The following is a 12,522-nucleotide window of genomic DNA, read 5'->3' as shown; positions in this document are numbered from 1 at the left end:
GGCACATCAGTAGAAGTAACTGGTGGATGTTGAGAGCTAGGCATAGAATCATCGTCTGTAATGGTGACTATTTTCTCTAGCCCGTGAAACAAGATATTCTCCACATCCAGTACCTTGGGCCTAAGTGGAAATGGAGGAATCAGTATATTAGGCGGTGTGGTCGCTAGCTTGGACGACAACTCATTTTTGCTACATGTCTTTTGTTTTTTGGCTTAAGATTTGACTTCGATGGCCTAGGACAACCTTTTTTGTTTTTGTTCACAAAAGCCGACTCGCAAGTTAGTAGCCATTTATTATTCTTCCTTTGTTTTTTTAAGAATAGGCAGCATGATTGGCTCAACGGTTTCACTCTGCTTGGCCGCCTTTGCTTTGAGAGTTTCGTCCTGACTAACTACAACTTCTTGAGCTTATGGACAAACAACAACACGTGTCTTTGCTAGCCTAGGGGCACCATGCGAGTCGGGGACCGAGACACCATGCATGGAAGTCGGGGGTCGAGGCACCATGCATGGAAGTCGGGGGTCGAGGCACCATGCATGGAAGTCGGGGGTCGAGGCACCATGCATGCCAGTCGGGGACCGATGCACCATGAATGAGGGTCGGGGGCCTAGGCACCATGCATGGGAGCTAGGGACTGAGGCACCATGTGTGCTAGTTAGTGGTCGAGGCACCATGCTAATCGGGGGTCGAGACACTGTGCGTGCCGGGGGCTGAGACACTATGCGTGCCAGAGGCCAAGACACCATGCGAGTCAGGGGTTGAGGAACCATGCCTGCCAGGGACCGAGGCACTATGCAAGCCAGGGATTGAGAGACCATGCGAGCCCGGGGTTGAGACACCATATGTGTCGGGGGCTGAGGCACCATGTGAGCTTGGGGCTAAGGCACCATGCGAGCTCGGAGCTGAGCCACCATGCGTGCCAGGGGTCGAGGCACCATACGAGCCAGGAGCTGAGACATCGTGGGTCGAAGCACCATGCGAGCCAAGCTTCGAGGCACCATTTGAGCCAAGGTTTGAGACATCATGCTTGCTAGGGTCTGAGGCACCATGTGAGCTAGGGGCCAAGACACGCGTCACGTGTCTTTTCATGTTCCACGTCATGTCATGTGTCTTGGGTTAAGCTTCCAAGTTTCCATGCCTTGGCCATGTTTTTGAGACATGACATTAAGGTCGTGGCGACGAGGGAGCCTAGATCCCGATCGATAGATATATTGAAGGGTTGAGGGGCATACTCGGTGCGTTCCAAAGGAGTTCAAACCTCGAGGCCACTGTTGGTGAAAGGGAAGAGAGTGTACATGGTGGGGTGGTTGAGTATGGGGGAAGAGACGAATCGATGTGACAGGGTTGAATCTCAGTGGATCGTGGCAGTAAGGCCACTCTGCCACTTATAATATCCCGTCACATATTTAAGTTATCTACAAAGGATTCTACCTGCCACTCGATCAAGATGTGTGACTGGTCACGAGGTTGAGATAAAAGCATGGAACAAGGTCTTTTCCTAGCATTTCTTCTCTCGAGTGTCCAAATGAGCTTATTGTGCTTCTGCGTTTGCAAGCCGAGCAACCTTGTAAAAAGGTAGGTCTTTTAGTATGAAGTGTTCGCCCGACACTAGAGTCGTTGGTGTTAGCTGGGAGAAAACATGAATCACAAATGACTTTGGATCAACAAGAATAACTTTCAAGTTTTTCTCTATGAGTAGTATGTTGTGATTCCATTCTATTTGGTCGATCTTGAACAGTTTGTTGAGATGGGTGAATGACGACCTCTCCACTCACTCGACTAAGTGCCCCCATCTTTTTTTGCCTGCACAGACAGAGCCCTTGTTAGTTCGGTCCACAAAACATAAGTATATAAGCTAAGTCATAAAAGCACTCAATATTTGGGATCTCCAAGGATCATTTATGCTTAAATAGCTTGTTTGGACCTTCAATCGACCGACTCCATGGGTCGGACACCGGTACGCGTCCTTTGGCCCAACCTTTGTTGGAGTTTGGCAATTCGGTTACAAACTACAAGGATGGAATGTGAGCTGACAAGCTAAAGCACTCTTTGTGGCTCATCTTGATCGTGTAGACGAACAACACTTCCAACAATGATAAGTCCAGTTGGCATAAGACATCTAGGACACTGCATCCCATCAAGATCTGGATGACATTGGGATGAATGAAAGTGGCTGGAGTTTTAGAGAAATGGAGAAATTGTTTCACTAAAGACGGGATGGGCAGTCGGAGACTTGCTGCGAATTGTTCTTTAATGAAGTAAACCATAGTATGAGGAAATCTGTTTGTAAACGAAGCTTCTTTGTTTGATAACTAAATGGAAATCGAGTCCAGAATGTAGCAACGAACACAAAATTCTTATTTAGACAACTCGCCAATTTGATGTTCCATAAAAGAACGACCTAGACTCGTCGTACTAAGTTTTTCCACTTGTGGATGCGACTCTACTTTTGTCCATAAGTGCAGACGAAACAAAGGGTTGAGTGAACACCTGTGCGACAGAAACACTAACTAATTAGCACGGGGATGACCTAGAAGTACACCTAATGAGGAGATGTTGCATTTTTTTTTTACTCTAAACGGGCTGTGATTATAACTTGTAGAGCAAGTCACACGTAGAATGCGTCAAAAGTTCACATTATGCTCTCATTTGAGCCCAAGAACGCTACAAAATTCGATATAGTACAAACAAAAAATGCAACTGAAATCAACCCTTACACTACACTAGATTTGATGCTAGAATTGATATAGACTACCAGTCTAAGAAGCATCGACATAGACACTACTATAAGTGTGCTCAACGGTGGAAAAAAGAAAAAAAAAATGGCAAAAGTGAAAAGAAATAGCACTAGCGAAACATATACATGGAGAATGATGATGTAGCAACTACAACTATTTCACACCAAGGACAAATCGTCAAAGGTGAAGACCACAAAAGCTTAAAGTGTCGTTGGTGGTGAGGAGGAGAGAAAAATAGAAAAATAAAGAAGTGCCAATGGAATGGGCTAACACCCAAAAAGAAACTATCTATATAAGGTATGGCTTTGAAAATTGAAGGGCCCAAAATGTTGCACCGCTTGACACAACGCCTCAATAGATGTGACCCATCGACAAGTGAACATAGGACATGTGGATCTTGGCACCAAAAGTTTTCAAATTCCCTAAAAGTTGCAACTCTTGTAGTTGGTTGTCTGTTTTCTCTAAGCCTAACTGCAAGACTTGGGGGGACATTGTGAGAACTTTTCTGCAAAGCAGTCCCGAAGTCCTTCATGGTCACGGTTGTCCGAGAATGCAGGCCGTTTGGGAAGAAATTTTCAACTGTCTGCCCCAACGACCCTAAGGTCTGATGGCTAGTTCATCCTAAAGTAGGGTTAAGCAAACAATTCTTACACGAATACAACAAGACTGGTGCTAAGCCGTCTTTCATGCATTTACTCACCTTTAATGCACAAATTGCTCGCCAAACACGCTTCGTATTAAATGAGTTGTTAACTGAAGACATTCCATTATCGTGGCTCATCAAGACAAGACAACCGTTATGTATCAACAATCAAAGCCATAATACCGCATAATCAAGCTCAATTAAGGTGCTATTAAGACACTTGGAAAGACGTTACACTTGAGCAAACATATATAGCCACACAGAATCCACAAATGGTATGCATTTTCTTTCTGCAACAATCCTTTACTTACTTAAGCCACTTACTGACTTTAGCATCGGAGAGGCGTGCCTGAGCAAACCGTTCGGACATCTTTTCGCGCAGGTGTCACATAGCCTCTCGCAAGCAAGCTAGATGGATAAGTATCGTTGGTCATGTCATTCTTTCAGCCCTTCAAGAGCTAGACGAGAAACTTCATTCGTACCGTGCAACAACAACTACCGTCATATATTACACACTATAGGGAGAAAAAAATAAGTTTTACTTATCTCTAGTTGCATATAATGCAACAACCAAAACATAACAAGGGAATTCTCAATTTCCCAAACTTCATAAATTAGGTTTGTTGCTGCTAGAGCAAGTAAGGTACCATTAGCATACTTAAAATTTTCTTTTCCCATCAAAGATATTTTGGCTAATTGAGACCACTCCATAAAGTTTTTTTCCATTTAATTTCATAGTGGAGATTTGAATGGTAAGATTATCTTTATGAGAATGAGTTTGAAGGTTTGTGGTGATGGGCTTTGAAGGTTTTGCCATGTTTACAAAAGCAAGACAAGAGGACAAATAAGGTTGAATAAGGTTGTAATACTCCTTAATAGAAAAGAAAAAACGATTATCAGAAAACGTGAAACAATACTACAATATGAAAAAAATAATAATGAGTGGAACTTATATGAATGGTAGCAAGTATGGTTGGAAAACAAACACTTGATGGTAGTCTTTTTTTCTTTTTTTTTGGATGAAAAACAAAAGAGAATGGAAAAAAAAAAAAATCATTAAGAAACTGACTTTGATACCATGTGTACAGCCATGGAGAAACCAAAATAAAAAATGTTATTGAGGAAGACCTTTTTTTTTTTATTCTTTACAATATGAATAGATACAAAATAAATAGGAAAGAGAAAAAACTATGAACAACTAGAACTCCTAGAAATCAGTTGTAATATACATGGAAATACATTAAAGAATCTTTATTTTCCTAATTTTGATCCTACCCTTAACTACCCAAAACTATTATGTCTAAATTAGGAACAAAAATTGGCCTTAATTTCCAAAAGTCAGAGAATAATTTGAGTTGCTTTTATACATAAAGGAACACATAACAAGTTATAATAATCCTAAGTTAAAATATGAGATATAATATATATTTTATTAATCATAAATTTACACTTGTTATCAACTTTCTATATTAATCATTTTGTAAAACAAATAATTTTGATTTAAAAAGTTAAATTTGTAGTTAAAGAAAAAATAAATTATATGTATATAATATACCATAAAATAATACTAATATATATTTATATATTTTCAATATAACATTAATATATACAAACTGTTTTTCATATTTAACAATATAATATAATATTTTTATTTATAAATTTGAATATTGTAATCATAAATATTATTAAGAAAGAACTAAAAAATTACTCACTAAATTGTAAATTACAAAACAATTTTTAAACAATTTTCAAATAACACTAAATATATGAGAGATGATAATTTTTTAATACCAAATATTAGGATGCAATATAATTTTTATTTGAAATAAATATCAAACATTGAAATGCAATATATGTTTCGTTTCATTTATTATTCTTTTTACAATACATATATATATATATATATATATATATATATATATATATATATATATAAACATGATATAACATACACTATTAGATATAATACTTGAAACATCATTCCATTGGATATAATATTTATGGATATTATATCCTAAGATCTTAAATATATCTAATAAGTAACCAAGAAAATGATTATTGTGATTTAACATTTTCATTTTAAATCATCACTAGTTATTTTAATTTATAAAAATAAGTAATTTCTTAACTCTATCGATATTGACACGTGTAATCCAAATGAGAAAGTTGATACTAGTGTTCCTCATGGAGCTTGTTGTTCTATTGACCCTCATAAAGATATTCATTTCAAATTTATATTTGTAATTCAAAACTCAAAAGTGTACATTTGTCTACATTGCTATCTTCTATTTTAAAATTAGAAAATAATATTAATTTTTATATTAGATACAAGAACTTTTAGGTTAAATTAAAAGGGTGATAGTTTTAGAAATTATTAAAAAAATTTGAGGTATTAAAATTATTTTACTACCTCAATTTCAAAGTTTTTGAAAATAATTTTAAAAATATAAGGTAAATTTATACTATTTGTATAAAGAACTTTTACTCATAGTTTTAAAAGACGTGATTTAAGCAAACCTAGATGCAAGACAATGCGACATGAAGCTTTGGTACCTTACCTTGCTCTAAACACATTCCATTGAGAAAGACGCTAAGTAGGCATGTAAGGTGCTTGCCGTCAGTTTGGCACAAAGCTCCACAAGGGTGTACTTCTTCTTTTATTCATTTTTTTTTTCTTTCGATTTGGTTGTAGCCTAAAGATTAGGGCTTTTTCTTTTTGCTTTTATTTCACCCTAAAACACAATGTATGGACTATTAGGTATTAGAGAAAAAAAAAATGGATTAAAATGATGACATTTTGGCTTTGTTTTGTTTTTTCTTTAACACCCAACAATCTAATACTCCATAACTCCTTACCATATATAGGCATCAATGTTATTCATTACTTCATCATAATCTATGGGATACAATCCTCCCATTTCAATGAGACACTTGTGTACTAGATGTATCGAGAGTGATATGTCTCAATACCCCTAGATCCATGGTATCTTGTGCAATATGAGACTATTTTATAGTATTCTTCAATTTATATCAGTCTTTGCCTTATTTCTTATCATATAGTTTTTATTAGAAATCTGACATAAACACCTTTTAATATTCTTGATTATAAAGGTAATAACCCCAAGATCCTCTTGGATATCCTACAAACTGATATATCTTTTACCTTGCCTCCTACTTGTTTACCTTTGGATTTCAACACATGTGTTAGACTCCCCAATATGTGAATATGTTGTAAACTAAGTTTACTACCTATCCATATTTCCCTTAAAGTCAAAGGTACCAACCTAGTAATGGAGGTAAGATACAATCTCTTAGGCATATCCCCAAATAGATGTGGGAAGTGATGAGAAACACATCATCGATCTCACTATATTCATCAAAGTTTGATTTCTTCTTTCCATTACTCTATTTTGCAATGGAGTCCTTGGTGCACTCAATTGGAATATAATCTCGTGCTCTCTAAAGATAGAATCAAACCTATTAGACACAAACTCACCACTTCGATCTAATTGAACTTCCTTGATATGTTTACCCAATAGGTTATCCGATTCTTCCTTAAATTCAATGAATTTATCCAAGGCATTGAATTTCTTATGTACTAAGTACACATATCCAAACCTAGAGCATTTATCAATAAATGTGATGAAGTACCCATACCCTGCTTGTGTATGAACACCAAAAGTTCCATACATGTCAGTATTCATTAGCACCAAACATTCTTTGGTTCTATATCTTTTAGTAATAAAGGGCTTTTTAGTTATTTTACCATCTATGCAGGATTTGTAAACTGGAATATCCTTTGGAATCAAAATGTCCAAACTTAATAATCTTTGGATCCTATTTAGATTAATATGACCTAAGCTTTAGAAGCCAAATGTTTGATTAGTGCTAGGTTCTTTTCTTTTAGTGAGATCAAACTATTCTCATTACTTGGGAAAAATGGTAATGGAAGAAGAAATAGTATCTTCCATTAGCTTGCACAACTAACCTTGTAACTTAAGCTAAGGTAAGCACATTCTCATCATATAACTTTCTCACTTGTTAAAACCCTTGTAAAAAATTATAGATAGAGAGGTTTGGTATGAATCCACCAATATATATTCAACAATAAGAATATGATGTATATTTTCATTTTTCCTTAGGTAATCCAGACATTCCTTTTCCAGTGTCAGAAAAGGTCCACAAAGGATCATTTGCCCTTGCATTTTCTCTCACATTCCTTCTCTTGAACTTTCCTTGTTTGGTGTTGTTCTTTTCTCTTTGGTAGAAGAGCTTGAAGAATTTTTTACTCACATATGAACACCCTCATGATATTTAAGAACCCTCTTAGCTATCCCGGAGGAATATGGAAAGGTCTTTTAGATCATATATAAAGCTTAGTGTTCATAATAGTCCTAAGGGTAACTTGTCTAGCTAACCAACCCTTATTACTAAATATCACTTGCAGACTAAAGAGAATATTAAAGACTATGACAATAGACATGTGTGGTTGTTGCAACAAATTATCCAAAGACCTAAGTTTGAGACACTTGATCCTCTAATCTATTATATGCCCCATTTGATCAATATACCATTCTTTCTTCCTACTAGGCTTGTTTATAAGGAATAGCTAGCTCCACTTAAATTAGTTTCTTTGCAAATAGTTATTGTATCCAAATCAATTTTTTTCAATCAAAATGATTAGTTGGACTTGGTTCATTAACTGATTGTGAGAATGAGAGATGAAAATAGCAAACATGATATCTGTAACAAAACATATGCGTATGCATTTAAATATTGAGCATTTAAGGCAAACAATAGTTTAGCAAATGTAGAATTCTTAGAACTACATATCCTTTGCTAGGTATCCTAGTATCATAGGTGTCAAGCTTATGTCAGGGGGGTCATGATCTTATTACAAGGTAGAGGCTCTCTTAGATTAATCTCTCTATCTTTAACTTGAAAAGTTTCTTAAGGCAATATCAACATACCTTTTAGTTTAGCCCTTAGTTCATGAAAGCCCCTATGTTGGGCAAGTCATTTTCATATTCTAAGTAATGTGTATAACCAAGATCCTTGACATCAATGTTATCAAGTAAAGAACCCCATTGTTGGGGTTGTTACTCCCACTACTAACATATCTTGTCTAGTCCTTAAAAGAATCCATATCCCTTAATACCTTGGCCCTACCAACCGTTGGGGTAGAAATGGCCCAAATCAAGATGGGTCTTAAGATGATAATGAAAGTTCATGTCCTTTTTGACTTTCACACTCTTCCCACCAATGGCTTAGTGTAGATGGCTCTAGGAGTCTCCAGAAGCTTCCCTCCTCCTATATAGCCCCATGGGGAGGGTCATTTGAAGCATCCTGTGACACTCTCCCCCACCTATGCTGTCGACATCCTCGTCGTTGCCTCTTTCTGAAACCTCTTGATGTGTTTCCAGAACCTTCTCAAGGCATCCGCATGTTCCCAGCTTGCTTGCCTCTTAGGTAGTCCTTTCCATTGGACTAGATACTCTATCACAGGAGGGACCCCTTGTCTCCTGGTGACTCGTTCAGCAAAGATATTCTTCACCTCCTTCTCCCGTGAGTCTTCAGATGGATGCAAACCCGTGCGCTTTCGATGCTTAGAGTGCTGCTTCCTCTTACCCATTGAGTTCACCTTTCCCTTGGTGACCTCTTCCATGTGTGTGCGGGCTACCTCAGCTCGCTCCCCTTTTTCCTCATTTACTTGCACCCCTACTAGTAAGGAGGTCTTAGGCGTACTAGGCTTTGGGTTGAATTGGAGGGCACCTAGTAGCTGCATTGAGCCCATATGTGCTTCGTCCTCCTGCTCCCTCTCCTCGATCATGGCACTAAGCGCCTTCCTCTTTGGACAATCCCGTGCCCAATGTGGACCGTCACACAGGAAGCATTTGATTTTAGGCGTAAACTCCTTCCTTTCTGCCTTACCCCTTCCTTCTCGGACGTTAGGCGTCTTGCCTGATCCCTTTTTAGGAGCATTGTGGTCCCTTGGAACCTCGTTTCCCCCACCCATGGCGTGGCTATCCTCCAAAGACTCAATCTTGGAGGAGTCTCCCCTCTTATAATCCGTTAAAGACTCTGCTACTGCCATGGTAGTGGCTAAGTCTTGAACACCTTGACGCCTCAATTCCTGCTCAGCCCACCCTTGCAGGTTATCCATGAAGTTGAATAACAACTCCTCTTCAGTTATGTTAGGAATCTCAAGCATGAGCGAAGAGAATTCCTTGACATAGTCGCGTATCGAGCCTGTATGCTTGAGACGCCTCATGTTTTTCCTAGCCAAGTAAGCCACGTCCTCGGGGTAGAACTGCCTCTTAATCTCCCTCTTGAAATCCTCCCACGTCTCTATGGTGCAAATACCTTTCTCCATATCGGCAAACCTCCGACGCCACCATAGAGTAGTTGTGTCAATAAGGTAGAGGGTTGCAGTTCTTACCTTAGTCGCCTCATCCGTCAATGCGATAGCCTCGAAGTATCGCTCCATATGCCATAAGAAGTTGTCCAACTCCTTGGCATCCCGCTTGCCACTAAACCCATGTGGCTTCGGCACCTCCACCTTAGATGCCTCCTATGTGGCCATGACCCGTGCCGACACAACAGCCTTGTAGATGGCCAACTCCTGCCTAACCTCCTGGTCTCGGGACTCCATTCGAGTGGCTAAGGCCTCTATCCTTGACTCCATGCTAGCAAGCATGCTCAAGACCTTTCCTTGGAAGGATACAAACTCCTTGTGCGACACTAGCTGAACCTGTGAGACTAGCACCCTCTCACGAAGGTCTTGGATCTGCTCCCTTAGATCCTCTAAGCCCTTCTCCATGCCTTGCTCGATCAAGTCCAACCCCTCCCGAGTGTCTGCCATGGCTAGCTCCACCTTGGCTAACCTTGCCTCCATGTTGGCAACGACATCACGAGATTTATCCTTCTTGCCCCTGCCCCGTGCAGTAGGCTCAGTCTCCCTCCCACGGGTTTGCTCGCTACTCTCCTCCACGTTAGAGCCCGACATACTTCCTTTGCTATGCCCACTTTGTAACCGCGCTCTAATACCACTTGTCACGGACTTAGTCGTTCACTAAGCTCGTGCGGCACTTAGACAAGCCAAAACACTTGATCTTGCTAAGTCAGCCTTGCTCCTTCAATGCTTAGCTTGCTAGGCTAAGACACTCGCGACTCGAAAGCTTAAGAAGCTTGGTAGGCAACTCCTTAAAGAATGGAAGCTCTATTACTCAAGAAAGCCTTTACAAGTGCTTTGATGCTCACTTGCTTGGTTAGAAAGTGATTTGGGTGGTGCCTTGGCCAAATGAGGCCCTCACCTATTTATAGGCACCAATGGAACTCTTTGGAACCTTGGGGGGTTCCTTACAAATCAAGAATATTCTAGAATTTCCTACACTAATCTATGTACAACCTTATGTACAAGAATATGCAAAAGATCTTTAGAATCTTCTAGAAAGTCTTAGACTCCTCTCATGCCTTCCACCATAGTGTAGAGATGTGTGGACATCTCTAGGCATTTCTAGAACCTTCCACACTCTTCCCACCAATGGCTTAGTGTAGATGGCTCTAGGAGTCTCCAGAAGCTTCCCTCCTCCTATATAGGCCCATGGGGAGGGTCATTTGAAGCATCCTGTGACACTATGCAGTAGTCTTTTAGAGAGAGAGCCCTAACCTCCAACCTTAAGGAGAGAGAAGCTCACCTTTCTCTAGTACCAAGATCCAAGAGTCATTGGGCAAAAAATCCCTTTGGTATCTAAGATCCATTTCACCAATAGGATTTGATTTGGGAACATTTAGATCCAAGGTAGAGTTTTTTAGCCCTAGATCTAAGTATTTATGTTTTAAATGCTTCAATTGCCTTAGATCTAGTATCCCTAAGATTGTAAATGCATACACCCTTGCGATTTAAACAATCAATAGATGATTTGATTTGTGTTCTTTGCTTAAAACAATGTTAACTACGTTCCTGGGAAATAGCAAGTGTAAAGGCAACTTGTTACCAACCTAAGGATAAGTCAAGATGAGGGAAGTTGATAGGTACTTTTTCAATTGAAAAAAAATGTCCTCTTGCATTCTTCAATTCAAACCTTTCCTAATTTGGAAAGGTTCTTGAAAAATGGAAAGCATCTATCAAAGCTTCTTGAGATGACCCTCGATAGCAAAACTCTCTTTAAGATGCTAACAATGATCTTGATTCAACTGGCTCTTAACCAACATATTGTTGATAGATGTTTCCATTGTTTGTTAGAGTAGCTTGTCAAACATTTTGCAACCAGGCCCTGATATGTAGCTCCTGCATTTTTTTTGTTCAAATGACAACCATATGATAGAAGCTTCCCCTTTCCATAGTCAGACCAACACTTACTAGTAAGTAGACTTATCCTTAAGCATTAACTTCTTGCCCGTTAAAACCAACTAGGGCATTGGTACTTGGGTTCATTAACCGAGTTGAGCATAGATACTGCAAAATTAAAAAGTACATAACCCAAAAAAAAAGAAAAAAAAAAGGAGATACATTTTGACAGTAGGTTGTGGAGCAATATTAATGCTGCCTTTAAGGCTAGAAGAAAAGGTTCTACACAAAAGGGCTTCATTTCCTTGAACAAAAAGTCATGACTCGGCGAAAGTGCATCAAATGTTTGTGTACTGGATCTCTTTCCCCATCACACGTTTGAAACTTGGGAAGAAAGCCTATAGGAATTTCAACCACCCCTCGCACAATCTTGCTAACAAATGGCAGTAGGTATTTCCCGTAACAGTGTAGTTTATCATAAACCACTATGTAGGCAGTTTAGGAGCAAATACTCACCTTGAGCGATGATGCTTGCTCACTCGGATTATGGGGTACATAGCTTGCATCTTGCTGTAGTCAAGGCATATATCCAAGTGATATGCTGTGTTGGCAAAGTTGACCCATACTACAATTACTACAATATAAATAGTTAGTGCATTAGAAATCCAATCATGTAATTGTCACTCATTTAACCTGTTCAAGGCTTTGAATCAAAATAAATATAAATTTAAATATTAATATGTTCTTGATAAAACCCTGTTAAAAAAAAAAAAAAAAAAACACAGAATCTACAATTATATGAATATAGGTCAAAACTGATTGTGTTTGTGTTTGGGTTAAGTAGGTTGACA

At 38.8% G+C, this 12,522-nt stretch overlaps 1 protein-coding gene across 1 annotated transcript; it reads right to left on the bottom strand.

Moving 5' to 3' along the window:
* Window positions 1-675: 675 nt before the first annotated feature.
* LOC117917524 (probable GPI-anchored adhesin-like protein PGA18) lies at window positions 676-1,101 on the bottom strand. Its single transcript, XM_034833824.1, has one exon. It carries the CDS (start codon window positions 1,099-1,101, stop codon window positions 676-678), a length of 426 nt encoding a protein of 141 aa, XP_034689715.1.
* Window positions 1,102-12,522: the final 11,421 nt, after the last annotated feature.

Source organism: Vitis riparia, chromosome 7 (assembly GCF_004353265.1).
Source record: "Vitis riparia cultivar Riparia Gloire de Montpellier isolate 1030 chromosome 7, EGFV_Vit.rip_1.0, whole genome shotgun sequence".
Lineage (NCBI taxonomy): Eukaryota > Viridiplantae > Streptophyta > Magnoliopsida > Vitales > Vitaceae > Vitis > Vitis riparia.
The sequence above is the reverse complement of the archived record's forward strand: the minus strand, read 5'-3'. Positions and strand labels throughout refer to the sequence as shown.

Excerpts from the sequence above, each read along its gene's own strand:
- LOC117917524 (XM_034833824.1), bottom strand. The coding sequence starts at position 1,101 with ATGACGTGGAACATGAAAAGACACGTGACGCGTGTCTTGGCCCCTAGC.